This window comes from Stegostoma tigrinum, chromosome 17 (assembly GCF_030684315.1).
Source record: "Stegostoma tigrinum isolate sSteTig4 chromosome 17, sSteTig4.hap1, whole genome shotgun sequence".
Classification (NCBI taxonomy): Eukaryota; Metazoa; Chordata; class Chondrichthyes; order Orectolobiformes; family Stegostomatidae; genus Stegostoma; species Stegostoma tigrinum.
Genome location: NC_081370.1, coordinates 34,105,248 through 34,132,535, shown reverse-complemented (window position 1 = coordinate 34,132,535; position 27,288 = coordinate 34,105,248). Strand labels below are relative to the sequence as shown.

Here is a 27,288-nt window from a genome sequence, read left to right as displayed (position 1 = left end):
CATTTGGACCAGTAGCTTAGTCACTCACCGTAGGCTTAGCCAGCCTTTCTCATAGATCCCTACTATCTATTTTAACCAAATCCATTTCCTTTACTACTCCACTTTTACTGATAATTTTCCAATATCCTTTGCTTTGTAAAATCTGATACAAACCACTGACGTAAGTGTCCCAGCACTGCCTGAACCGCTTTGCACTTTTTGTCACTTATGAATTCCATCTGCCATCTTTCAGCCCACTTACTATTTAGATGCCAGGAGATCATGTTTGGGTTACCAATTATATTTTATTGACATTTTATTTTCATCTTCCCTTTTTGACTGTTCACTTATCATCTCAAATTATTTAGCATGGTCTGCTTGAAAAACTCTCCCGGCACCCGGTCAAATTTTGGTTCCATTTCATTGATTAAATGCCTTCTCATCCCATTCAAGTTAATCCTTTGTAATTTGGAAGTTCTCCTTTAAATTGTTCCTTTCTTCATTATTAACCTGAATTGCATGGCTTTATTGAAAATACAAGTAAATTATTTTCTTATGATTAAGAGCTAAAGTCTGATTGGCTTTTTTTCTTGATAAGCATCTTTCCAATCCACTTCAACATAGTTATTAATTTATAGCTTACTAATACTATTTATCCTATCAACTTTAAGCAAGCGTGCGAAGTCAGCTTCTCGAACAATTTAAACAAAATTCTTGAAGACTTTAGTGGTGAGTTTTTAAAAAAGTAATTTTTTAAAAATTGTCAACAATTTATAATTAAAACTTTAGCATTGTTTTGTTACCAATTAGGAGAACAATGTGTTTTATGCTGCAATTTTAAATTATATTTGTTTCAATTTAAATTTGAATTCTGGCACCATTTGCTTGTCTCAGACTTTTCTATGAAAATGAATTTAGTAAAGTTTGATATAAGCATCCTGTGAATCCTGGACCTAAATCAAAAAGTGGGAATTTGACGTTTATTTTTATTGAGCTGTACGTTTTAGCAAACAGGGAGCAAGGAAGTGAGAGACAGCAAAGGTAGAGTGCATTTTTAAAAATATCTGAATGGAGTGGGGTTTATTAGTGAAGAATGGCAGATGGTTTTTGGCAATTAACTGTCAGCATAAGTACTGAAATAAATTGGAAGGAAAGGGAATACGAACCAAATTCATGAAAATGGCTATTACGTTTTAGTCACCTGACATGTATGCACACACAATACACAACCTTACTCCCAAAGGATGCAGTCTGATCTAACTATGACTTTTTTTTGTGTTCATGGAAAATCTGTAAAATGATTTTCTTTCCTTTTTTCTTAATAGTTTTCCCTTTAGGTTGGAAATCTGTTTCTTGTTGTTTTAGTTACAAAGTCCTGTAAAAAGATACACTAAATTAAAGCCACAGTAATCCTTCCTGTTAACTGCCTTTCAATTATAAAACATCCTTGCAATTCGAGTGAACGTGAACCAACCAGTAGCATCTAACACGTTTTAAAAATTTACATAACATGTTCAAACTGATTGCTATTGTTATAGCTATGAAGCAACATGACCCAGATGTACAACTGCAATTTAAAATGCAATAGATTGAAGGCGTCATGAGACCTGCCAGAATATCAGGCATTGATCTGCAAGATTCATTGTGCATGGTCACACGTCAATCAGACTTTGAGGCAGTGCAGTCCCTTTCAGTTCTGGAACAGATCAGAGCTAGGATGCAATATGCACATGACAATACAACATGAGAAAACCTATAATCTAAGTAGCACTTCATGCTCACTCTGCCTGTATCTGCTGGAGAATGAAATGTAGCTGGCTCTGTAAATATTGAGATTCAATGAACATCCTTATACATGGAATGCAAATTTCGAAATGTTGCATCTACCTCTGCTTTAGTTTTGAAAGGTACCAGATGTATAAAAGGTTCACAAACACTAGTAATGTGGCCCTTGCCCTGCTATGAGTTGTAGATGCAGCAGTTGGAAGATTTCAATGATGATGTCTTTTCCCACGTGTAGGTATTGTACACATTGTTCATCATTGAGGTCATGTCAGAGAACTACTTTCTGAACACTCTGATCAAGATCCTTACTTGGAGCCCTTACCATACTCTTCTCCTCCACCACCAGAAGTTTATTCAATTCTGCTGTGCCTTTATTTATTCTCCAAGTCAAATCAAGGAAAAAAAGAGCAAAAGAGAAGTATGGCACAGGAACAGGCCCTTCAGCTCTCCAAGCCTGTTGATCATCATGCCTTAACTAAACGAAAAAATAAACTTTCTGCCCTTATTCGGTCCGTATCCCTCTGTTCTCTCCCTATTCATGTAACCATACAGATGCATCTTAAATGTCACCAATGTGCCTGCTTCCACCACTTCCTCTTGCAGTACACTTCGGGTTCCTACCACTCTTTGCGTGAAAAAGTTCTCTTGCTTTTCTTCCTTGAACTTTTGCCCTCTCTCCTTAAACCTGTGCTCCCTTGATTGAAAGTCTAACTATCCACCCTATCTATACCTCTCATAATTTTGTAGCCCTCTATGAGGTCTTCTCTCAGCCGTCACCTTTCCAGTGAAAGAATCCTAGCCAATTCCCACAAGACCGGGCACCATCCTGGTGAACCTTCTCTGCACTCTCTCCAAAGTTTCCACATCCTTCTGGTAATTTACCAAAACTGTACACAAGACTCCAAATGCAGCCTAACAAGGGTTTTATATAGCTGCAACATGTTTTGCCAACTCTCCTACTCCATGCCCTGCCCAATGAAGGCAAGCATGCCACATGCCTTCTTAACCACTTTGACCACCTCTGTTGCCACTTTTAGGGAACTATGGATCTGCACATCCAGATCCATCGATATGTTAATGCTCCTGAGGGTTCTGCTATTTACAGTATAATTCATACATAAATTTGATCCTCCAAAATGCATCATGTTGCATTTGTCTGTATTAAACTTCATCTGCCATTTCTGCACTCAGGTCATCAATCTATCAATCTATATCCTGTTATATCACTTTACAATCATTGGCACTATCAGCAACTCCATCAATCTTTGTCATCTGCAAACTTACTAATCAGGCCACTCACATTTCCTCCAGATCATTTATATATACACACTACAAACAACTGAGGAACTAAGACTGAACCCCTGTGGAACACCACTAGTCACTGGTCTCCATTCTGACAAATACCCTTCCACTGCTACCCTCTGTCATCTATGACTAAACCAGTTTTGTATCAATCCAGCCAACCCAGCCTGAATCCCATGTGATTTTGGTTTTTGTACCAATCTGCCTTGTGGGACTTTATCAAAAGCTTTGCTAAAGTCCATAGAAATGACATCTAAGGCTCTTCCTCATCAATTATTTTTGTCACCTCTTCAAAAAATTCAAACAGGTTGGTGAGACATGACCTTCCTATACAAAACCATGCTGCCTATTGCAAACTAGTCTGTTTTCTTCCAAATGTGCCTATATCCTGTCCTTCAGCATCTTCTCCAAGAGCTTCCCTGCCACAAATGTCAGGCTCACCAGTCTATAATTTGCTGGATTATCCCTTCTTCCTTTCTTAAACAAGGGAACAATATTGGCTAATTTCCAGTCCTCTGGACCCACACCTGTGGTTAAGGAGGATGTCAAGATATCTGCTGATGCCCCAGCTATTTCTTCCCTTACTTCTTGCAGTAACATGGAATAGATCGCATCTGGCCCTGGGGACTTGTCTACCTGAATGCAATTTAGGATATCCAAAAATTTTCTCCTTTAACATATTGACATTCTCTACAGTATTCACACACTCCTCCTGACCTCACCATCAGTAATGTCCTACTCCTCAGTAAATATTGATACAAAGTGTTTACTAAGGATCTCTCCCTCTTCCTGTGGCTCCACACATAACTTTCCTCCTTTGTCCTTGAGGGGGCCTATTCTTTCCCATGCTACCCTCTTTCTTCTAATATTTGCGTAAAAAGCCTTGGGATTCTTCTTGATCCTGTTTGCTAAAGATATGTCTTGGCCTCTTTTAGCCTTCCTAATTCTATGTTTAATTTCGTTCCTAATTTCTGTAGACTCCTCAAGGGCTTTGTCAGTTTCTAGCTGCCTAGATGTAGCCAATACTTTCTATTGACTAAATTTACAATTTCCCTTGTCATCCATGGTTTCTGAATCCTACCACTCCTACCTTTGGGTTTTCAGGGACTTGCATTTCCTGCACTTTAATCAACTGGTCTTTAAAAGCCTCCCACATGCCAGACGTAGATTTGCCCTCAAATAACTGCTCCCAACCTGCATTCACCTGTTCTTGTTTAATTTGTATGTAATTGGCCCTTGCCCAATTAAGGACTCTCATCCAAGGGCCAATCTTGTCATTGTCCATGACTACTCAAAATCTTGATGAGTTTGTGGCCACTGAACCCAAGATGCTCTCCTACTGAAACATTGAACTTCTGTCCTGGGTCATTCCCTAATATTAAAGCCTAGTATGGCGTCCGTTCTGGTTGAATTGTCAATATACTGTCTCAGAAGGCTCTCCTGGACACATCTAACAAATTGCTTTCCATCCAAGCCCCTGGCTCTAAGGACCTCCCAGTCAATAAGAGGAAAGTTGAAGTCACTCACTACAACTGGGAATATTTTCACAACTTTCTGGTATCTGACTACATACTGCTCCGGAGTCTTCTACGGGCTGCAGGGAGGTCTATAGGAAACTCCCAACATTATAATTTCACCCTTCCTATTCTTGAGCTCCATCCTTACTGCAAAATCCCTCCGATTTTTCCTCCCTCAACACAGCTGTGATGTGATCCCCAATCAGCACTGCAACTCCCCCACCTCTTTTATTTCCCTTTCTGTCTGGCTAAAACAGCAATATCTTGGAATGTTAAGTTGCCAGTCCTGCCCCTCCTTTAAACATGCCTCCATAATGGTAATAATTCCATGCAGTGATCCAGGCTCTTAGTTCATCAGACTTCCCTGTTATAATTTTATATTGCATTGAAATAAATGCACTGAAGTCCTCCAGTCCCTCTGAGCCCCACAATTTCCCTCTGCGTACTCTTACTCTGCTCTAAGCATATCTTGGTCTCTCCTTTGACCCCAGTCTGGCCTGTTGGTCCAGCTCCCACCCCCTGCCACACTAGTACAACCCCTCCCGAAGAGCTCTAGCAAATCCCCCGCCCAGGATATTGGTGCCCCTCCAGTTCAGGTGCAAGCCCATCCTTCTTGTACAGGTCCCATCTTCCCCTGAAGGCATCCCAATGATCCATGTATCTAAAGCTCTCCCTCCTACACCAGCTCTGTAGCCATGTGTTCAACTGTGCTCTCTCTGTCTTCCTAGCCTCACTAGCGGTGATATGAGTAGTAATACTCTGGCAACCCTGCTTTTTAGCTCCCTCCATAACTCCCTGAATTATCCACTCGGAATCTCTTCTCTCTTTCTACCTATGTCATTTGTGCCAATGTCTTCTGTCTGTTTTCCGTCCCGTTTCAGGATGCCCTGTACTTGCTCCAAGACATCCAGGACCCTGGCACCAGGGAGGCAACACACCATCCTAGAGTCTCATTCATGGCCACAGCAGCACCTGTCTGTTGCTCTGACTATTGAGTCACCTACTACTATCACTCGCCTTGAGTTCGCCCCACCCTGCTCTACAGTGGAACCAGTTGTGGTGCCATAGGCCTGGCTGCTGCTTGTACCATTACCTGAGAGACTATTCCTCCCAACAGTATCCAGAACGGTATATCTGTTTGAGAGTGGAACATCCACCAGAGGCTCCTGTATTACCTGCCTGCTTCTCCTGGCAGTCACCTATCTATCTGTCTGGACTTGTGGTGCAACCACCTCCCTAAAGTAAGTATCCATTACTCTCTCTGTATGCACCACAATGTGTCCAGTTGCTTCTCCAATGCAGTCTGTGAGGAGCTGCAGCTGGTCACACTTCCTGCAGACATAGGTAGGGACACTAGACTGCTGCCTGATTTCCCACATCTGACAGTAGGAGCGTATCACTACCCAAACTACCATCACCACCTTCATACACTTAAAAGAAAGATAAGAACTTTACCTTGCCTATCCTTTTTGTACAGCCTTTTTCTTTTGGTTGGAGGAAGCAACACTACATCAATGTAGCATTTCAAGCTATAGCACTGCTTGACACCAGTTCCTCAGCAATATTCAGACTGGTCATGGTGACTGCAGTGCCAATTCAGTGACATCACTAATGCCTTCTGATTCAATGGGGGTGTCCTAATGCAATCCACTCCCTGGTCATGGTCACTGCAGTGCCATCTCCCAGAATTCCTCTCAGGTGACATCTCTGCCACCCTCTGATTCGTAGCTATTGTTTTAAATCAACCTGTTCAGATGTTGCAATAGATATCTGGAGCAAGTGGAATTTGATCCCAGAGGTAGGTGCACTACTGCAGTCCCCAGATCATGTATTCTAAAGGGATGGCTCTATCCATGTCTAGGAGCAGTTGGTTTGCCTGACAGAAGTTAGCAAAGTGTTATTCAGCACCTATCATACCAATTTCTTTACCTTTTTGAAACTTGAAACAACAATGGAAGGTGATAAGTTTGTACAATCCAAACAACTGAAGAAGAAATTAACCAGCTGCTTACCAGAAAGTGACCCCTTGAAAAGACACTACAAAACCTGCTGCTAAACATTTGTGTCTTAGGCTGCGTCAACTGGGAACAAAGATATCAAATCAGCATTGCATGCTGATTCTGTTCCAATCTGCCTGGTCTCCATACTTGTGGTGGATATTCAAGGCTTATACTAAGATCTATACCAAAGTAACATCCATTGTGTCTTACCTCACATTTGAGCATATGCATGGCAGAAGCCATTTTGGGGCATTCATAGAATCTGTCAAATAAGTGACGCCAAGCCCTATTTCTCAAGCCTAAAATTTGCCATTAATTTCAATAGATTTTGTTGAATATAAAATTAATTTACTTCATATTTTCCATGCAAACTTGGTTTCATTTTCACTTTTAGTCGATCCTATTGCAATCAATTTGTTCTGCCTATTTTACTCAAAGCACTGAAGGAGACAGAAACTTTGCAACAAGATGAACATCAAAGTGATTGATTTTGGTGCAGTTGGCTTAGGAACACCTGAGCCCTCAGCTGCTGAAATGGAACGAATATCCAGAGAGATCATAACAGCCTTCGGAGACATTGGGTTTGTGTACCTGAAAAACACTGGGATCGAAGATCAAGCTGTGTGTATTCATTTTATACATAGCATTCCTCAATTTGCTGCGCGTATTAACATGCATGCTTAATGAAACAAGATGAGTGGTCTTGTTCTACTATGCTGTAACTTTACCAAAAAAGTTTTTAACAAAAGTCCTTTGCATTGTGCCATGTAGATATTAACATGTTTATATTTGTTTTGCTCCTTATACTGAACTGTTAACTTGCTCAATGATTATGCTTTAAGGATGTTGTTTTTAACCTGCTTAACAATAGTGACCCATGCCCAAATGCAAAATTCAAATGTGTCCCATCTAAAAATCTGAAATATGTAAAGCACATCTTAAAATTTTGTCTCATCAATTTAAATATATTAAGTATCACAAATGCACCCAGATAAGATACATCAATATGAATTCTGAGTTAATTCATGGGGAAAGGAACAAAGCACTTCTCCAGTGGCAAACCTTCAATGGTCTTCACGGTTTATGAAGTGAGGTCTGCATAAAATGGTCTCTGTCACCAGAGTTGATTTGTTGCTATAAAAATCTATTGCTCTAGCAACAGAAAGGTCTGTTTCTACAAAAGATCTTTCTTTTACGTTGGTTTTCTACAGACATCATTACCGTGTTCCAGCTGCCACAGGAGGAAAAGGCAGTATCCTCAGACACAATGAGATTGATATGAGTTAGTTGCAGGTGCAAGGACTTTAAATGTTCTTCTCCTGCCACAGAATCAGTTGTGCAGCAATGTAGATGCTCTGGATCACCTCCCTGTTTTTTGTTGAGTTTAAGGGACTCTCCAAAATACCACCTTTATAATTGGAGTAAGATCACTCTTCATTCAATTTTGAAGTTCACAGATATTTGCAATTCAATGAAAATATAAACAATTACCATAAGAACATATTTATAATCTCTCCAGAAATATTACATCAACTAATATTTCACAAACTCATTAACAATATGAGTTGACATGATGGCCTGCTCCAACCCCTAATTCATTTGTTCATATATCTCTATACTGATCTGCTTGAGGGCTCGTATTTCAATTTCCAATTTTCCTTTCATGCTGAATGTCTTTGTTGTCTAAAAGCAAAGAAGATGGGAACGTAAAGAGAGAAGAGAAGAAGAATATTAAACTGCTGAGAAGCTGAGGAATCACGAGATTAAAATGAAATAAAAGTACAGAGTAAAAATTGACGAGCAGAAGGACATAATTAATCAAACAGGAGACTAGGCTTAACAAGTGCAAATGCTAAATTTTATTAATCTAGTGAAACCCCAGTGTTGCTATAATAAACATTGAATGCACATTTTGTAATCTTTCAAGCAATTATGCTCCTTAGGTGTTTAAAGTGATGGACATCAGCAAGAATTTCTTTCAGCTTCCAAAGGACATTAAACAACAATACGCCCGTATAGTGGACTCTGAGATTCCAAGCCAAGGTTGGATTGAATCAGAAAGGTAAGATTCCCTCAAAAATGTCATTGAATACGACTCATGATACTTCAATCCCAAATGCAAGAACATGATCTGAAGAAAACACTGAATGGAAGTTGCAGTATGCTGATCCCCTGAAGATTACTTTGCCATCATTAGTGCAGAGGAATTTTGATACCTTCACAACTAATTAACAGCAGTTGAAAATCATGATTTTAAATTGATTATCTCACTATTCCTTAAACAAACCAGTCTGGGATTACTTAACTGATATCTCTGCCAATTGACATTGAGATGTGGGATTCTGTTTGTGTTATAGATTATAGTTTGTTTTATTCTTGGGATCAAGGAATATTAAGGCAGAATTTTTCTCTGGGTTGATTGCTCTATTTGGATAATTGTTGATAGCCATAAATCTTACATAGTACATGAAAGGAGCAGGTTTGAAGATGATCTCAGTATTAATTCTATACATCTCTGTTTATTAAATGTTGTATTCTTTACAGATTAAATTCCACAAAATGTGAAGAACTGAAAGAAGTTTTTAATCTAACGTCATTATCTGAAAGTCATGTAAGATCTCAAAATTTGGACTGAGGTTCTTCTCTCTTTATGTGTTATCTCTTTGGTAGGATTGAGAATTTTATGTGCAGTTTATTGTTTCAAAAAAATTACCGGAAAAAAAATTGACAGGCTGCAGGGAACTTCATTCTTTATTAACAGTGTGATCAATCCTTGATTTCCCTCACATCCCAATGACCATTTCCAATAAAGAACACCCCGCACCTTGACATTCAGTGGTGTTACCATCACTGAATCCCTCACTCTCAATATCCTGAAGGTTACCATTGACCAGAAGCTCAGCTAGATTCATCACATAAAGATTATGGCTACAAGAGCAAGTCAAAAGCTATGGGGCGGCACGGTGGCCCAGTGGTTATCACTGCAGTCTCACAGCACCAGGGACCCAGGTTCGATTCCAGCCTCAGGCGACAGTCTGCATGGAGTTTGCACATTCTCCCCATGTCTGCGTGGGTTTCCTCCCAAAGATGTGCAGGCTAGGCGGATCGGCCATACTAAAATTGCCCATAACGCTCAGGGGTGTGTGGGTTATAGGGGGATGGGTCTGCTCCAAGGGGCGGTGTGAACTTGTTGGGCCGAAGGGCCTGTTTCCACACTGTAGGGAATCTAATTTAATACTGCAGCGAATGACTTACCTCTTGACTCCCCAAAAGCTGTCCACTATCTGCAAGGGACAAGTCAGGAGTCTGGTGGAACACTCCTCACTTGCTTGGGTGAGTGCCATTCCAACAAAATTCAAGAACTCAACACCATTCAGGACAGAGCAGCCCTCTTCATCACTGCCATATCTATGAACACCACTCCTTCCAACACTGATGTTCAGTAGCAGCAATGTGTATTATCTACAAGACACACTGCAGAAATTCACCAAGTATCCCTAGAAAGCACCTTCCAAACCCATGGCCACTTCCATCTAGAAAGACAAGGGAGCAGACACAGGGAACCACCACCACTCCAAGTTCCCCTCCAAGCCATCCTTACTTGGAAATGCATCTCCATTCCTTCACTGTTGCTGGGTCAAATTCTTGCATCTCCTTCCCTAATATCATTGCGTGTGGACTGAACACAGAACTCTACAGCACAGTATAGGCCCTTTAGCCCACGATGTTGGGCCGAACTTTCACCCAAATCCTAAGGTCTATCTAACCTCCACCCCTCCCTTATACTATCATCCATGTGCCTATCTAATAGCCGCTTAAATGCCCCTAATGAGGTCGGGTTCACTACCCACTCCGGCAATGCATTCCGTGCCCCTACCACCCTCTGAGTACATAGAACATAGAACATAGAACATAGAACAGTACAGCACAGAACAGGCCCTTCAGCCCACAATGTTGTGCCGACCATTGATCCTCATGTATGCACCCTCAAATTTCTGTGACCATATACATGTCCAGCAGTCTCTTAAATGACCCCAATGACCTTGCTGAGTAAAGAACCTACATCTGACATCTTCCCTATACCTACCTCCACTCACTTTAAAACTATGCTCTTTCATAATAGCTACCTCTACAAACACTACCCGTAGTCTCTCCCACCCATCCTCATCCTCTAACCAGAAAAAGTTTCTGTGCGCCAGATTGGTAAGGTAACTAGTTTATTTTTTATTCTTTATTTTTCAACAGTCTCTTTGGGAGTTTAGAATAATGGGAACGGAGGTCAGGGCAGTTGAATGTTCCTCCTGCAGAATGTGGGAGGTAAGGGTCACCACTAGTGTCCCTGCTGACTACATCTGCAGGAAGTGCACCCAACTCCAGCTCCTTGAAAACCGCGTTAAGGAACTGGAGCTGGAGCTGGATGAACTTCGGATCATTCGGGAGGCAGAGGGGGTTATTGAGAGGAGTTACAGGGAGGTAGTCACTCCTCAAGTACAGGATAAAGGCAGATGGGTTACGGTCAGGGGACAGAAAGGGAACCGGCAGGCAGTGCAGGAATCCCCTGTGGCCATTCCCCTCAACAATAAGTATACTGTTTTGGATACTGTTGTGGGGGACAACCTACCAGGGGAAAGCACTGGGGCACAGGTCTCTGGCACAGAGTCTGTCCCTGCTGCTCAGAAGGGAAGGGGGAAGAGGAGCAGAGCAGTAGTCATTGGGGACTCCATAGTTAGGGGGACAGATAGGAGGTTCTTTGGGGATGAGAGAGACTCACGGTTGGTGTGTTGCCTCCCAGGTGCCAGGGCTCGTGATGTCTCTGATCATGTTTTTGGGATCCTTAAGGGGGAGGGGGAGCAGCCCCAAGTCGTGGTCCACATAGGCACCAATGACATAGGTAGGAAGAGAGATGGGGATTTAAGGCAGAAATTCAGGGAGCTAGGATGGAAGCAGAGAGCTAGGACGAACAGAGTTGTTGTCTCTGGTTTGTTGCAAGTGCCACGTGCTAGTGAGGCGAGGAATAGGGAGAGAGAGAAGTTGAACACGTGGCTACAGGGATGGTGCAGGAGGGAGGGTTTTGGATTCTTGGATAATTGGGGCTCCTTCTGGGGTAGGTGGGAACTCTACAAGCAAGATGGTCTTCACCTGAACCAGAGGGGTACCGATATCCTGGGGGGGATATTTGCTAAGGCTATTCGGGTGGGTTTAAACTAATTCAGCAGGGGGATGGGAACCAAAATTGTCATTCGAGTATAGAAAAGGTTGAGAGTAGGGAGGTCCAAAATAAAGTTTCAGGGATGCAAGATGGCACCGGCAAGCAAGAAGTTGGTTTGAAGTGTGTCTACTTCAATGCCAGGAGCGTCCGAAATAAGGTGGGTGAACCTGTAGCATGGGTTAGTACCTGGGACTTCAATGTTGTGGCCATTTCAGAGACATGGATAGAGCAGGGGCAGGAATGGTTGTTGCAGGTTCCGGGATTTAGATGTTTCAGTAAGAACAGAGAAGATGGTAAAAGGCGCGGAGGTGTGGCATTGTTGGTCAAGGACAGTATTACAGTTGCAGAAAGGATGTTTGGGGACTCGTCAACTGAGGTAGTATGGGCTGAGGTTAGAAACAGGAAAGAAGAGGTCACCCTGTTGGGAATTTTCTATAGGCCTCCGAATAGTTCCAGATATGTAGAGGAAAGGATAGCAAAGATGATTCTCAATAGGAGTGAGAGAGACAGGGTAGTTGTCATGGGGTCTTCAACTTTCCAAATATTGACTGGGAACACTATAGTTCGAGTACTATAGATGGGTCAGTTTTTGTCCAGCGTGTGCAGGAGGGCTTCCTGACACAGTATGTAGACAGACCAACAAGGGGTGAAGCCACATTAGATTTGGTACTGAGTAATGAGCCCGGCCAGGTGTTAGATTTGGAAGCAGGTGAGCACTTTGGTGATAGCGATCACAATTCTGTTTTGTTTACTTTAGTGATGGAAAGGGATAGGTGTATACCACTGGGCAAGAGTTATAGCTGGGGGAAAGGCAATTACGATGAGATTAGGCAAGATTTAGGGAGCATAGGATGGGGAAGGAAACTGCAGGGGATGGGCACATTAGAAATGTGGCACTTATAAAGCTCCTGTGTGTCCTAGATAAATATGTACCTCTCAGGCAGGGAGGAAGCTGTAGACCGCGGGAGCAGTGATTTACGAAGGAAGTGGAATCTCTGATCAAGAGGAAGAAGAAGGCTTATGTTAGGATGAGATGTGAAGGCTCAGTTAGGGCACTTGAGGGCTACGAGGTAGCCAGGAAAGACCTAAAGAGAGAGCTCAGAAGGGCCAGGAGGAGACATGAGAAGTTGTTGGTGGATAGGATCAGGGTAAACCCTAAGGCTTTCTATAGGTATTTAAGGAATAAAAGAATGACGAGAGTAAGATTAGGCCCAATCAAGGATAGTAGTGGGAAGTTGTGCGTGGAGTCCGAAGAGATAGGAGAGGCACTAAATGAATATTCTTCGGCAGTATTCACTCTAGAAAATGACAATGTTGTCGAGGAGAATACTGAGATACAGGCTACGAGACTAGGTGGGATTGAGGTTCACAAGGAAGAGGTATTAGAAATCCTTCACAAGGTGAAGATAGAGAAGTCCCCTGGGCCGGATGGGATTTATCCTCTGGGAAGCCAGGGAGGAGATTGCCGAGCCTTTGGCATTGATCTTTAACTCGTCATTGTCTACATGAATAGTGCCAGATGACTGGAGGATAGCAAATGTGGTTCCCCTGTTCAAGAAGGGGAGTAGAGACAACCCTGGTAATTATAGACCAGTGAGCCTTACCTCAGTTGTTGGTAAAGTGTTGGAAAAGGTTATAAGGGATAGAATTTATAATCATCTAGAAAAGAATAAATTGATTAGGGATAGTCAGCACGGTTTTGTGAAGGGTAGGTCGTGCCTCACAAACCTTACTGAGTTCTTTGAGAAGGTGACCAAAAAGCTAGATGAGAGTAAACCGGTTGATGTGGTGTATATGGATTTCAGCAAGGCGTTTGATAAGGTTCCCCACAGTAGGCTATTGTACAAAATGCGGAGGAATGGGATTGTGGGAGATATAGCAGTTTGGATCAGAAATTGGCTTGCTGAAAGAAGACAGAGGGTGGTAGTTGATGGGAAATGTTCATCCTGGAGACCAGTTACTAGTGGTGTACCGCAAGGGTCGATGTTGGGTCCACTGCTGTTTGTCATTTTTATAAACGACCTGGATGAGGGTGTAGAAGGATGGGTTAGTAAATTTGCAGACGACACTAAGGTTGGTGGAGTTGTGGATAGTGACGAAGGATGTTGTAGGTTACAGAGAGCCATAGATAAGCTGCAGAGCTGGGCTGAGAGGTGGCAAATGGAGTTTAATGCAGACAAGTGTGAGGTGATGCACTTTGGTAGGAGTAACCGGAAGGCAAAGTACTGGGCTAACGGTAAGATTCTTGGTAGTGTAGATGAGCAGAGAGATCCTGATGTCCATGTACACAGATGCTTGAAAGTTGCCACCCAGGTTGACAGGGCTGTTAACAAGGCATACAGTGTTTTAGCTTTTATTAATAGAGGGATCGAGTTCCGGAACCAAGAGGTTATGGTGAAGCTGTACAAAACTCTGGTGCGGCTGCACTTGGAGTATTGTGTACAGTTCTGGTCTCCGCATTATAAGAAGGATGTGGAAGCTTTGGAAAGAGTGGAGAGGAGATTTACTAGGATGTTGCCTGGTATGGAGGGAAGGTCTTACGAGGAAAGGCTGAGGGACTTGAGGCTGTTTTCGTTAGAGAGGAGAAGGTTGAGAGGTGACTTAATTGAGACATATAAGATAATCAAAGGGCTAGATAGGGTGGATAGGGAGAGCCTTTTTCTTTGGATAGTGACGGCAAGCACGAGGGGGCATAGCTTTAAATTGAGGGGTGAAAGATATAGGACAGATGTCAGAGGTAGTTTCCTTACTCAGAGTAAGGAGGGTCTGGAACGCTTTGCCTGCAACAGTAGTAGATTTGCGAACTTTAAATAAATTTAGGTCGTCATTGGACAAGCATATGGACGTACATGGAATAGCGTAGGTTAGATGGGCTTCAGATTGGTATGACAGATCGGCACAACGTCGAGGGCCGAAGGGCCTGTACTGTGCTGTAATGCTCTATGTGCTATGTTCTATGTTCTACCTACACCCGAGGAAAAAGTCTCTGGCTATCCATTCTATCTGTACCTCTGATCATTTTGTACACTTCTATCAAGTCAACTCTCATCCTTCATTGTTCTAAAAAGAAAAGCCTTAGCTCTCTCAACCTTCCAAAGAACTATTCTTAATATGTTATTACATTGTGCTCTCTTTCCCTCTGCATCTCCCTAAAACCCAATGTATCCCTCCTCCACTTATTCCAGCTTCCTATTCAACCCACTCCAATCCCCTTCTTTCTCTTCCCCCATATTCTTCTAAACCTTCACATCTCCACTCCTGTTTCCCTAATACTCACGCCACATGCAGTGCAAGCCTAATCATTCTTTTTGCATACAACCCTCTCACCATCCTTGGCACTGCTGTCATCTCCTTCCCTCAGTCTCTTACCCAGTATTTACCTGCCTTCTATTGGAAATACACTTCACTCCTTCATCATTGTTCCAAGCTGCTATTGGTCAACAATATTTCCTCCTCTCTACCACTTACCCCCAATATATGCACCCGCCATACCCATTGCCTACCCTTTCCAAATAACAACCTTCCACCACCTGAATCCTTTGTCTTCAATCTCCCTTCCCAAATCTCATTATCCTAAACCCCATTTCTATATTATCCCTATTTCCCAAGCTTCCTATCACTACTCTGACATTACCCCCAAATTCTCATTCCCAAAACACCCATTCCAGATAATTACTCCCATATTCCCCCTTTACCCCATAATCCCCCATTCTAACATTATGTCCACATTCCTCCATTATACCCAGAACATTGCCATATTCCCTATTAACTTCACATTTCCTTGGTAGTCCCACACTTTCCCATTACTGTCATATTCCTGCATTACTCTCACATTCTCCAGTACCCCATTCCCACACTAACTCCCACATTCCCCACTATCCCACATTCCCACACTAACCTCTACATTATCCCACATTCCCGAGAAGCCAGCTCTACCTCCTCGTCAAGGGAAGTTGGAATGGACAATAAATGCTGGCCAGCCAGCAAAGCCCATGTCCACAAAAAAAACCTTTATGTTACAACCTTCTATTATCTCCTTAATTTGAACCCATTGTATCATATACCTTCAATAAAGTTTTGTGTTAAGTTCTTTTAACTCAGCATTCCTGAGGCTCACTATTTTTATAGCAGAGATAAAGAGTTTTCACCGAACTAGATCTAGGGTAGAAACTCCTGCCCAACAAAAGAAAAGGCTAAAAATAACTCTTTATACAGCTCAATAGAATTAGATTTATCAACAAGAAAGACACAGCTACTCAAAATGCCAACAACTATCTGAATAACTCCAGGATATATCAGCCACTGAGATTCCTTAATGGTCGAAGCTGATCCAGACATGTTTCAAAAGTTACCCCTCACCCAACTCACTGCCTGTAGCAAACTGCCAAAGCAATTATTGTCTCACCTCAAAATGCAGTCTTTTGCAGAAGTTGGAGCCTATTAAACAATCTCATGTAGTACAGCTCCCATTATACGGGAACTATGATTAATAGTGATAGATAGTGGGAGGCTGCTGGAATGGTTGAACACATGGCTGATGAAAATTAATGCACAAAAATGTGAAGTGGCACATTTTGTGGAAAGAATGAGGAGAGGCAATATAAAACGAAGGATACACCTTGAAAACTGCAACAGTTGGAGAAGGTAACTCATGACCACCTTCTCAAGGACAATCAAAGATGACCAATATACGGCAACATCCATATTCCAAGAATTAATTAAAAGAAATTTAAAGTTGGTGCACACACTCAGAATGACTGCATATGTTACATATCATGAAAGGTACTAGGCTATATGAGAAGGTAGTTAAAAAGGTAAATAGGATCCTGAACTTTACCAGTAGATGCACAGAGTGCAAACCCATCGAGAGCAGGATTACCCTCATAAATCACTGGTTTAGCTCCAATTCTAAATATCAGACTTTAGTTTGGATGTGAAGCCTTTCAGGGGGGTGCTAAAATGATTTAAAAGAATGGTTTCAGGAATGAAGTTCAGTTAATTTGTTCATTCACGGAACCTGGGTATCACTGGGTGGCCAGTTCCCTCGAGAAAGTGGTAATGAGGTGCTTTCTCGAACCATTGCAGTCCCTGAGTTGTAGGATGACCCACAATATGCTGAGGAAAGGAATTCCCAGGATTTTGAAACAGTGACAGGAATGGCATATATTTCCAAGTCAGGATGGTGAGTGACTTGGGAGGGGAAACTTGGAGGTAGTGTCGTTCCCAGGTCCTTATGCTTCTGAGCCAAAGTGGTCATAGGTTTGGAAAGTTGTGATCAGAGATAATGGGAACTTCAGATGCTGGAGAGTGCAAGATAATAAAGTTGTGAAGCTGGACAGACACAGCAGGCCAAGCAGCATCTTAGGCCCGAAACGTCAGCTTTTGTGCTCCTAAGATGCTGCCTGGCCTGCTGTGTTCATCCAGCTTCACACTTTGTTATAGGTTTGGAAAGAGCTGTCTAAGGATCTTTGGCAAATTTCTGCAATGCGTCTTGTAGATAACACACACTGCTGCGACTGAGTATTGGTGTTGGAGGGAATGGATATTTGTAGATGCAAGGCTAATCAAGTTGGCTGCTTTGTCCTAAATGGTGTTAAGTTTCTTGAGTGTTGGTGTTGCACCAATCCAGACAAGTGGACAGTATTCCATCAGACTCCTGACATGTGCCTTGTAAATTTGGGGAGTTAGGAGATGACGTGCTTGCTGCAATTTTCCTAACCTCTGACCAATTCTTCTTGCCACTGTGTTTATATGGCCAGCCTACTGGAGTTTCTGGTCAATGGTACCTGCCAACATGTTGATTTTAGGGAATTCAGTGATGATAAAGCATTTAATGTTAAGTGGCTATGGTTATATTCTCTCTTTTTGGAGATGGTAATTGGCTGGCATTTGTGTGGCATGAATGTTACTTGCCACTTGTCAGCCCCAGTCTGAATATCATCCAAACTTAAGTTTGAACATAAACAAAGTTGCTGGGAAAGCTCAGCAGGTCTGGTGGCATGTGTGGAGGAGAAAACAGTTAACGTTTCATGTCCAGTGACCCTTCCTCAGAACTTCTGAGGAAGTGTTCTGAGGAAGTGTTCTGAGGAAGGGTCAGCGGACCCGAAACGTTAACTCTGTTTTCTCCTCCACAGATGCTGCCAGACCTGCTGGGCTTTTCCAGCAACTTTGTTTTTGTTCCTGATTTACAGCATCCACACTTCTTTTGGTTTTTATTAAGTTTGAACATGGACTGCTTCAGCATTTTAGGAGTGCCGTGATTGGTGCTGAACATTGGGCAATCATTGGTGAACATCCCCACTTCTGACCATCTGATGGAGGTAAGGTCATTCATGAAGCAGCTGAAGATTATTGGGCCTAGGACATACCCTGACAAACTCCTGCAGAGATGTCCTGGAGGTGAGACGACTGACCTCAAACAATCACAATCATTTTGCCCTGTATCAGGTATGACTCCAATCAGTAGAGAGTTTGCCCAGATACCCATTGATTCCAGTTTTTCTAGGACTCCGTGACAACAAACTTGGTCAAACACAGTCTGTCACTCTTACGTCAACGCTGGAATCCGACTCTTTTGTCCATGTTTGAACCAAGACTGGAATGAGGTCAGGAATTGATTGGCCCAGGGCAACCCAAACTGGGCGTCACTGAGCAGGTTAATGCTGGGCAGTAAGTGGCCCTGTGCTTGGATGATATGGCTGCCATGTTTCAACAATTGGAAGTCTCTGGAGAAGGAAGAAGACCATGGGACCGATATTGTTGGAAAGAGTTTGATGGAGAGCTATTATATGCAATTGTTAGACACAAGTCTTGGGAGAATACTGCTGGACAAATGATGAGGAGAGGACAAGGGCTGTTAAGCAACATGCAGATTTGCTATTGGAGTGGAATTAAGATTGAAGCAAGAACGAATTTACTTACCTTGACCATCTGTATTAGAATATTGTATACTTTGATTTCCAAAAAAGGCGAATTGCCTTTACCAAACACCAGCATTCTCCTGGCTGGTAAGGTGCTCCCATTCCTTCCTCAGGCTAGTGCATGACAGTTTCCCGCCAACCAAGGGAAACAAATCTCCAATTCTGTTCTTCATCTTGTTCATCAACTTCCATGCAATGGCACTAAACCCAGGACTGTATTCACTAGTGTGCTGTGTCACTCGGCCTCCCAAAACCTTCATTTAACTAACCTCCTTCACTTCAGCAGTGCACTTACTTTCAATAGTGAATCAACCTTTACAAGGAAGGATGATGGACAATGTGATCTGCTATCAATGTTGTAAGGAACTCACCACCTACAGAGGTCACAAGCAGCATTTGGTAGAGCTAAGCAGCCCAAGAAGCACTCAGCCCAATGCTACAACCATTCAATGATGTTGGTGCACTAAATTCATGAGTTGCCCATTTTAATCTGAATAGGGCAGGCTAGCTAATCATGACCTGTCTCCAAAACTGGGCCATCAAACTTCTAGCCTCTGAAGTTTTTTGATAGTTTAATGACTGAATTAAATAATAAAAGGTGCTCGAAATCTGAAAGTGACTTTTATTCTCTAAATCAATTTAAAATTTAAAGTAGTGAGAACATTGCAGGCATACTTCTTTAACTTCTTATTTCACTCGAGAAAATATAGATTTAAACATCCATTTCATTTCATTTATATTAGAATTGGCCTGTTGACCATGCTCCTGAGTTTACAAGAAGTATGGAATCATTCTACAAAGCCTGTCAGCAGCTGTCTGTCCGAATTCTGAAAATTATTGCACTGGGCCTGGGCCTGGAGAGTGATTTCTTTACCAGCAAGCACAAAAGAATGGGGAGTAAGTAGTTATTTTGACCATAGTAAAATCTACTGCAATTGCATCCACGTTTAAATGGCCTGTCACCTTTCACAGTCATATCCAACACATCAACGGAAGCTACTCAATCAAGGTATACTAAATTGTCTGACAGGTGACAGGTCAAAAAAACAGCTGAGAACCCAGAAGGATACAGAACATTCACAAGGGAAGGTGAAGAAGTGAATAGAGGTTATGTGAAAAAATTCACAGATGGCATGAAAGGAGAATCCCACAGTCTTCTACAGCCAAATTCAATGAGTAACAGGGAAGGCAACTGGATTGCTGACTTTTATTTGAAAGGAAATGTACTACAAAAATAGCAAGATCTGCTATAACTATACAAGGCACTAATTAGACCACAGTCAGTATACTGAACATCTTTGGGCCCCTTATCTGAGATATACTGGCATTGAATACAATTCAGAGAAGGTTTTTTAGATTAGATTCCCTACAGTGTGGAAACAGGCCCTTTGGCCCAACAAGCCCACACCGCCCCTTGGAACATCCCACCCAGACCCATCCCCTTATAACCCACACACCCCTGAACACTGCGGACAATTTACCATGGCCAATCCACCTAGCCTGCACATCTTTGGACTGTGGCAGGAAACCGGAGCACCCGGAGGAAACCCACGCAGACGCAGGGAGAATGTGCAAACTCCACACAGACAGTTGCCAGAGGCTGGAATCGAATCCGGGTCCCTGGCGCCGTGAGGCTGCAGTGCTAACCACTGAGCCACCATGCTGCCCTGGTTCACCAGGTTGATTCTGGGTATGGCATTTTCCTATCAGGAGAGGTTGAGTACATTGGCCCTGCACTGATTGCAGTTCATAGGAATGAGAGACAACCTTATTGAAACACACAAGATTTTTAAAATGGCTTGAAAGGATAGATGCTGAGAGGTTGTTTCCCTTTGTGGGAAGAGTCTTTGGCCAGACAGCATATTCTTAGAATCAAGTCACCCAGTTAAGACAGTGATAAGGGAAGCTTGTTTCTCTCAGAAGCTAGTCAATCTGTGGAAATCTTTACCATGGAGAGCTGTCAAAGTTGGGTCATTAATACGTTTAAGGCCGAGATACTTGGATTTTTTATTAGAAAGGGACAATAAGGTACAAAAGTTGCTTGTGGCCAATCTGAAAATCCTCAATCTAGAAGAGCAGACCTGAATGGTATTATTTGCCATTCAGAGAAGGCAGCTTTATCACAAGAGTGGATTTCACTAAAATTGGGTAGGCTGTCAATATTTAAGGATGATAAAGTACTCAAACAAACTGAATAGACCCAAGGATATTGATAGAAGTGAGAGTGGAAATTACAAAGACACTCATCATAATCATTCAGTCATTCCTAGATTCAAAGGAGATGCCGTTGCACTAGAGAATGGCAAACATTCTATCATTGTTTTAAAAAGCTTTTAGGATAACTCCAGTAATTACAAATCAGTTCACTGCCTTTTACCCACACTATCCCTATAATTCTCTACTCTATTGATAAATTTTTGAATTTCAACATTTCAAACGTTTCTCAACATAGCATTCAACACAATGTCACACAACACATTTTTAACGTTATGGCTCTTGGAATAAAAGAGACATTGAAACATGGATAAAAAAAAATTGACTGAGTAATAGGAAAGATACTTTTAAGATGAAGGATGGTTTGGATTGGAGCTTCCCAGTGGTTGGTAGTGGCACCCTTACTTTTCCATTATATTTTAATGATCTAGGTCTTGACGGGCAAGGGACAATTTTAAGATTATGACTGACACAAAATTTGGAAGCATGCTAAACTATGATAAGGACAGTTTATAGTTCCAGCACAACATGGATAAGTTGGTAGCAGAGTCAGATATGTGGTGGATGAAGTTCAACGTGGAGAGGTATGAGGTGGTGCATTTTGGTTGGGAGAAACTTACAGACAGTATAAAACAGAGGTTACAAAACTTAAGGGGGGGGAAGAAGCAAACAGACATGAATCTTTATGTATCCAGATCACTAAAGGTGGCAGGACAGGTAGAGAAAGCAATGAATAGTTTATAGAGCTGTATGCTAATGAAGAATCAACAGCTTCAGAAAATGCGAGAAGCAATAGGAATTTGAGAAGAGAAAATATTACTCAAACTTATAGTATAATTGTTTAAATAGAAAATGTGTCAAGACTTCGACAGGAAGTAGAAGAATAATGACAGCTATTTGTTTCATTTGGGTATTCCTAAGAATAGTTTTTTGATATAACTTTGCCTTTCAACATAATTTCTACATTATAAACTGTTTTGTCATCTCTCAAAAGGTAATCCAAATCTTACAACTCTGAGAACTGCGTACTACCCACCAATCCAGAAATCCTCTGTGAAGGAAAACCAAGTGCGATGTGGAGAGCATTCTGATTATGGAACATTCACTTTACTCTTTCAAGATAAGAATGGAGGGTTGGAGGTAAATGTGAATCTAGAATCATCGCAAGTGTAGGGAATGCAGTTTCAATTTAGGTATTCGAGGGAGCATAAACTGATTATTTGAATAGAAACAATTTGCAGAGTTACAGGAAAAGACAAGAGTTTAACATCAAATCAAAATGCTCGAGGAGCCAGAACAGACATATTGGACCAAATGGTCTCATTCCACACCATAATGATTCTGTTGCCTTCACTGGCACCACTAAATCCTAGTCATTTGGTAATCCAAACAATTATTCTCTGCCAAGCAATACCCTCTCATATTTCTTTCATAATGTATATAAATATATGAAAGACATTCTGAAGCTAAAGTTAACAGCAGTGATAATGTTGGTGCTTATCATTTGAGAACAAACTTATTAATTGCATAACCCTATGTGATTCCCCTCCAATATAAAGTTCATTCATACAAGAACAGTTTAACAAAAAATGTTATCACACTTTGATTCATGTTATCAAAAAGCTTATTATTCTTAAAACAGTTGTTGACACATACAGCAATAAAAATGAAATTTCTGGCTTGGATTTTCTACGAATTTTGGTGAGTGGGTTCAAACTCTGTAATTCTCAACGTCAGGGAAACAACCTCAGTTTTTTGCTTTTCATTGTTATCTTTTAAGGATACGGATTGATTTGTATAGCAGGCCTGGATGCTGCAGTGGGATAGGTGGATGAGGTGTAAACGGCAAAAAGGGAGTTTTATAGATAGACTATGGGTGTGTGCAGCAAGAGCTGGAGGATTTTATTTCCTATTCAGCAGCACCTCTGGCTGCCTCTGACCTCTTTCCCAGGTCAACTCACCTGACTGCAGTTCCCACCCAGCCTTTATCCGCTGAAAATGAAAGCCCCAAAATGTTGGGATTATCTCCCAAAGGGGCTCCCACAAAATATGGAATTTTCCCTAGCAGCCTGCCTTGAAGCTGAAACTTCAGACCCCTGGATTGCTTACTGTGCTCAGTCTTCCATCAGCTTGATGCTCTTTTTGAGCAATACTTAATTGAAAATAAAGTTTGACTTGCTAATCACAAGTAATTTACCATTTATTTAATATAATTCATTTATAGAAATTTTACACATGCTGTGCCTGTAACAATTTATAAAGGAAAATCAAAATGAAAGAATATGGTACGGCTCAGATAGAAACTGACTACTTGTTGTGGCAACAAATCATAGAAGGCCAGAAATTCACTGGTTCAATCCTTTGCCTGGTACAATGACAATGGGGATATTGCAATTAGTTACAGAATGATTGTTTTATAAAGGAGAAAGTCAAATGCAGCTCACTGTCATACAATGGCCTTCATGAAACTTTGCAGATTTCAGTCAAGAGAAGGATTTCACAAAGAAAGCCTTCCATAAAGAAAATAACTTGTTATTTCTCATTATCTAGATAGACAAAGAATCACCACTTGCTGTGAGTGCAAAGCAGAATTCTTCCCAAATTGGGAGAAAGGGAAAAATCAAATTAGAAATGGTGTTTGATGCAGTTGTCGATGGTGTTTTAACAACATTTTTAATTTTAGGTCATGCACAAGTCTGGTCAGTTCATTGCTGCTCCCTACATTCCAAATACTCTTCTACTCAACATAGCTGATACCCTGCAAAGGTGGTCATCTGACACATTGATTTCCACGGTGAGATTGCATTTATTTTGGTAAAATAGTAATAATTAAGATCATAGCAAATAAAGTTTCTCTCCACACATTTAAATTATTGATTAACTTACAACTTATTTTGATAGATTTCTCAATTAGAGAACAATATCTGTAAATTTGTTGAACATGATATGAAATAGCAATTATATTTATTAAGATACAGTCCATTGTTAGTGCAATTGTCTACTAGTCTGTTCGAAAAAAAGTATATCTTATTTCATTCAAAACTGTCCAGTCAAACGGGTATGTCTGTGTCAAAGCCAGAAGTTGCTGGAAAAAGTTAGCAGGTCTGACAGCATCTGTGAAGAAAAAAATCAGAGTTAATGTTTCAGGTCTGGTGACCCTTCCTCAGAACTGATGCTAGCTGAGAAAACTTCAGTTTATTTGCAGATGATAGAGAGTGGGGTGGGGTAGGGAGTAAGTGATATGACAGAGTCCAAAGAGAGAGAAAGACAGTTGGACAAAGGAGTTGATAATGATCTGGCTGGGAGGGTGAATAGTTGTTGATGGGGCCTGTTAGTGATAACAATAGGTGTTGTGTAATGGCAGGCTATGTGATATCAAGGCCTAGTGTGTGGGATACAGGGCTAGCACATGGGAGAGTTTAGGCCCTAATATTTTTGAACTCAGTATTGAGTCCAGAGGGCTGCAGGGTCCACAAGTGGAAAATGAGGTGTTGTTCTTTCAGCTTGCATTGAGCTTCACTGGAACACTGCAGTAAGCCAGAGACAGATATGGTGGCGAGGAAAAAGCATGGTGTAATGATGTGGCAGGCAACAGGCTCTTTTCTGGGAGCAAAACACAGATGTTCTGCAATGTTGTCACGCAATCTATGCTTTGTTTCCCCAATGTAGAGGAGACCACATTGTGAGCAGCAAATGCAGGAGGCTAGATTCTGGGAAATGTAGGTGAGGCTTTGCTTCACCTGGAAGGATTGTTTAGGCCCTTGGATACTGGGGAAGGAGGAGGAGGAGGTAAATGGGCAGGTTTTGTACCTTCACCAGTTACAGGTGAAGGTGCCATGGTGGAGGGGGCTGGGATTTGGGGTGAAGGAAGTGTGGACCAGGGTGTACTGGAGGGAACAGTCCCTGCGGAAGACGGACAGGGGAATGTGTGTCTGGTGGTGGCATCTCGCTGGTGTTCGCGGAAATGGTGTCTTATGATCTCCTGGATGTGGATGCTGGTGGGATGGTAGGTAAGGACAAGGGGAGCCTTATCGCTGTTGTGGGAGGGGAGAAGGGGTGAAAGCAGACATGAGAGAGATGGGTCAGATATGGTTGCAGGCCCTGTCAACAACGGAGCTGGGAAATCATCAGTTGAGAAGAAGATGGATATTTCGGAGGCTTCCTTGTCAAAGTTAGCCTTATCTGAACATATACAACAGAGACAGAGGAACTGAGAGAATGGGATGGAGTCTTTACAGGAAGCAGAGTGCAAGGATGTATAGTCCATGCAGCTCTGGGAGTCCGTGGATTTAAAGTGGATATTAGCGGCCAGTCTATCACCAGAAATTGAAACAGAGATGTCAAAGGAAGGGAAGGGAGGAGGCAGAGATAGACCAGGAGAAAGTGAAGGCAGGGTGGAAATTGGAAGTGAAATCAATGAAGTTTTCCAATTCTGGGTGAGAGAGGGAAGCAGCACTGATCATAACATCGATATAGCAGAGTGTTGTGGGTGGGAGCTGGAATAGGACTGGAACAAGGAATGTTACACATCGTTTACTCCCTACCCCACCCCCACCCTACGTTCTGCAACTCTATCCTTATCGTTCACTGCCTACCCCAACCCACTTCCTATTTTCTGCACATTAACTGATGTTTTCCCAGCTACAATCAGTTCTAAGGAATGGTCATCAGGCCCAAAATGTCAACTCTTGTCTTTTTTCATCACAGATGATGCCAGACCAGTTGAGCTTTTCCAGCAACTCCTGGTTTTATTCCTGATTTAGAACCAAGAACCAATTTTTCCTTATTGTTAACAAGCGATGATTTTGAAGACCTCTACTAAATCTTCCCTAATCCTTCTCTACTCTCTCCGTGTAGTTAAAATTCCACATCACTGCTCACCTGCCAGGAGCAGCACGGTGGCCCAGTGGTTAGCACTGCAGCCTCACAGCACCAGGGACCCGGGTTCGATTCCAGCCTCGGGTAACAGTCCGTGTGGAGTTTGCACAGTCTCCCAGTGTCTGCGTGGGTTTCCTCCAGGTGCTCCGGTTTCCTCCCACAGTCAAAAGATGTGCGGGCTAGGTGGATCGGCTATGTGAAATTTCCCGTACTGCTTAGGGGTGTGTGGCTTATAGGGGGATGGTCTGGGTGGGATGCTTCAAGAGGCAGTGTGGACTTGTTGGGCCGAAGGGCCTGTTTCCACACTGTAGGGAATCTAATCTAAATCATTTCTGCACTCTAAAAAGTCTTCCCGACAACAGCTTCTAATTCTTCTGCATGATTCTAATGGCTGAGCTTCAATCATCCTGTGTAGGCCTTCTTCAATGATTAATCCAAATTCATGTGTGTCCTAAGTTTATCATTTTCAGTCTTGAGCCTGCTCATGTGCCCTGAGACTCAAAAGATTGAATTTCTCACCATGGACTCCGCTTAAAATAGAAATCTTTACGCTTGCACTTTCACGTGGAATATAGTCTGGTAAATTGTTGGTTTTTTCCCTTAGAAACATAGAGTTCAAATTCCACAGTCCGATGACATGATGAACAAACCTCGACAGTCATTGGCATTCTTTGTTCATCCAGACAATGCTGCATCACTTGAATGCTACAGAGGAACGAACAAGTACCCAGCTATCACCTCTCTTCAGTTTCTAAAGGAGAATTATGGTGATTTATTTGTAAGGGATTCTTAGCCAATGAGTGATTGAACTAGATGGCATCCAGAGGACACGTATGAAATTTGGAGTTTGCAAAATCACGAGTTAATTAAAAAGAGTTATCAAAGTTTTAATCAGTTTATTAGTATAGCAGAATATAAAATTATTCAACTCAGAGGTTCTTTCCCTTCATTTTATAAATTGCCGACTTCTGTAGCATTGCATACAAGAGTGAGGAATTAAGAAAATTAGAGATGAGTAATTGAGTTGTTGCCAGGTAATGCCTGGCTGCAAAGAGAGGTCTGCTATTGTTATCAATATTATATGATAATTTTAAAAAAAATTAAAGGGCAAAACGTCTTCAAATGCTATGCTAGAACATGCCTTTTTGAATTCATGGAAACTAATTCCTCACAAACATGTAAAATAACATGCTATTAATAAAAGCTCAGTTAAAAGGAAACAATATTTCAAGTACTTTGTGCATTTATTTGAATAAATTACCCATGATTTAGTTTATATCTATTCTTCTTACTGCAATCAAATATTTATACATCCAGGGGAAGTATTATGTTCTGGAAAACAGCACTCAGAACTATCAGATAATGTCCTTGCTCCAAAATGATATAGCATGGACCACTTGAGAAAAAATGTGCATCTATATACGTATGTATTTTAATATCTTCATGATCCTTTCAATATTCTAACTTACCCAGGAAGAACAGTG

The 27,288-nt window shown here is 41.8% G+C and overlaps 1 protein-coding gene across 2 annotated transcripts; it reads left to right on the top strand.

Moving 5' to 3' along the window:
- The first annotated feature begins 617 nt into the window (after nt 1–617).
- si:dkey-10o6.2 (uncharacterized protein LOC100124608 homolog) lies at nt 618–27,019 on the top strand. Of its 2 annotated transcripts, none has more exons than XM_048545712.2 (8): nt 618–708; nt 7,022–7,204; nt 8,527–8,645; nt 9,128–9,194; nt 19,456–19,609; nt 21,921–22,066; nt 23,610–23,720; nt 26,409–27,019. In XM_048545712.2, the coding sequence occupies exons 2-8, from the start codon at nt 7,052–7,054 to the stop codon at nt 26,595–26,597; spliced, it is 939 nt and encodes a 312-aa protein (XP_048401669.2). In that variant the 5' UTR covers nt 618–708; nt 7,022–7,051; the 3' UTR covers nt 26,598–27,019. The 2 variants fall into 2 exon arrangements, with proteins under 2 accessions (XP_048401669.2, XP_048401670.2); XM_048545713.2 differs by lacking the exon at nt 26,409–27,019 and adding an exon at nt 25,784–26,402.
- The last annotated feature ends 269 nt before the right edge of the window (nt 27,020–27,288 follow it).

What these genes read in the sequence shown, in the direction of transcription:
- si:dkey-10o6.2 (XM_048545712.2), top strand. Translation starts at nt 7,052, where the DNA reads ATGAACATCAAAGTGATTGATTTTGGTGCAGTTGGCTTAGGAACACCT. An exon ending in CAAGCACAAAAGAATGGGGA is followed by an intron (nt 19,610 to 21,920) that starts GTAAGTAGTTAT and finishes ATCTCTCAAAAG; the next exon opens with GTAATCCAAATCTTACAACT. An exon ending in CTGACACATTGATTTCCACG is followed by an intron (nt 23,721 to 26,408) that starts GTGAGATTGCAT and finishes TTTTTCCCTTAG; the next exon opens with AAACATAGAGTTCAAATTCC.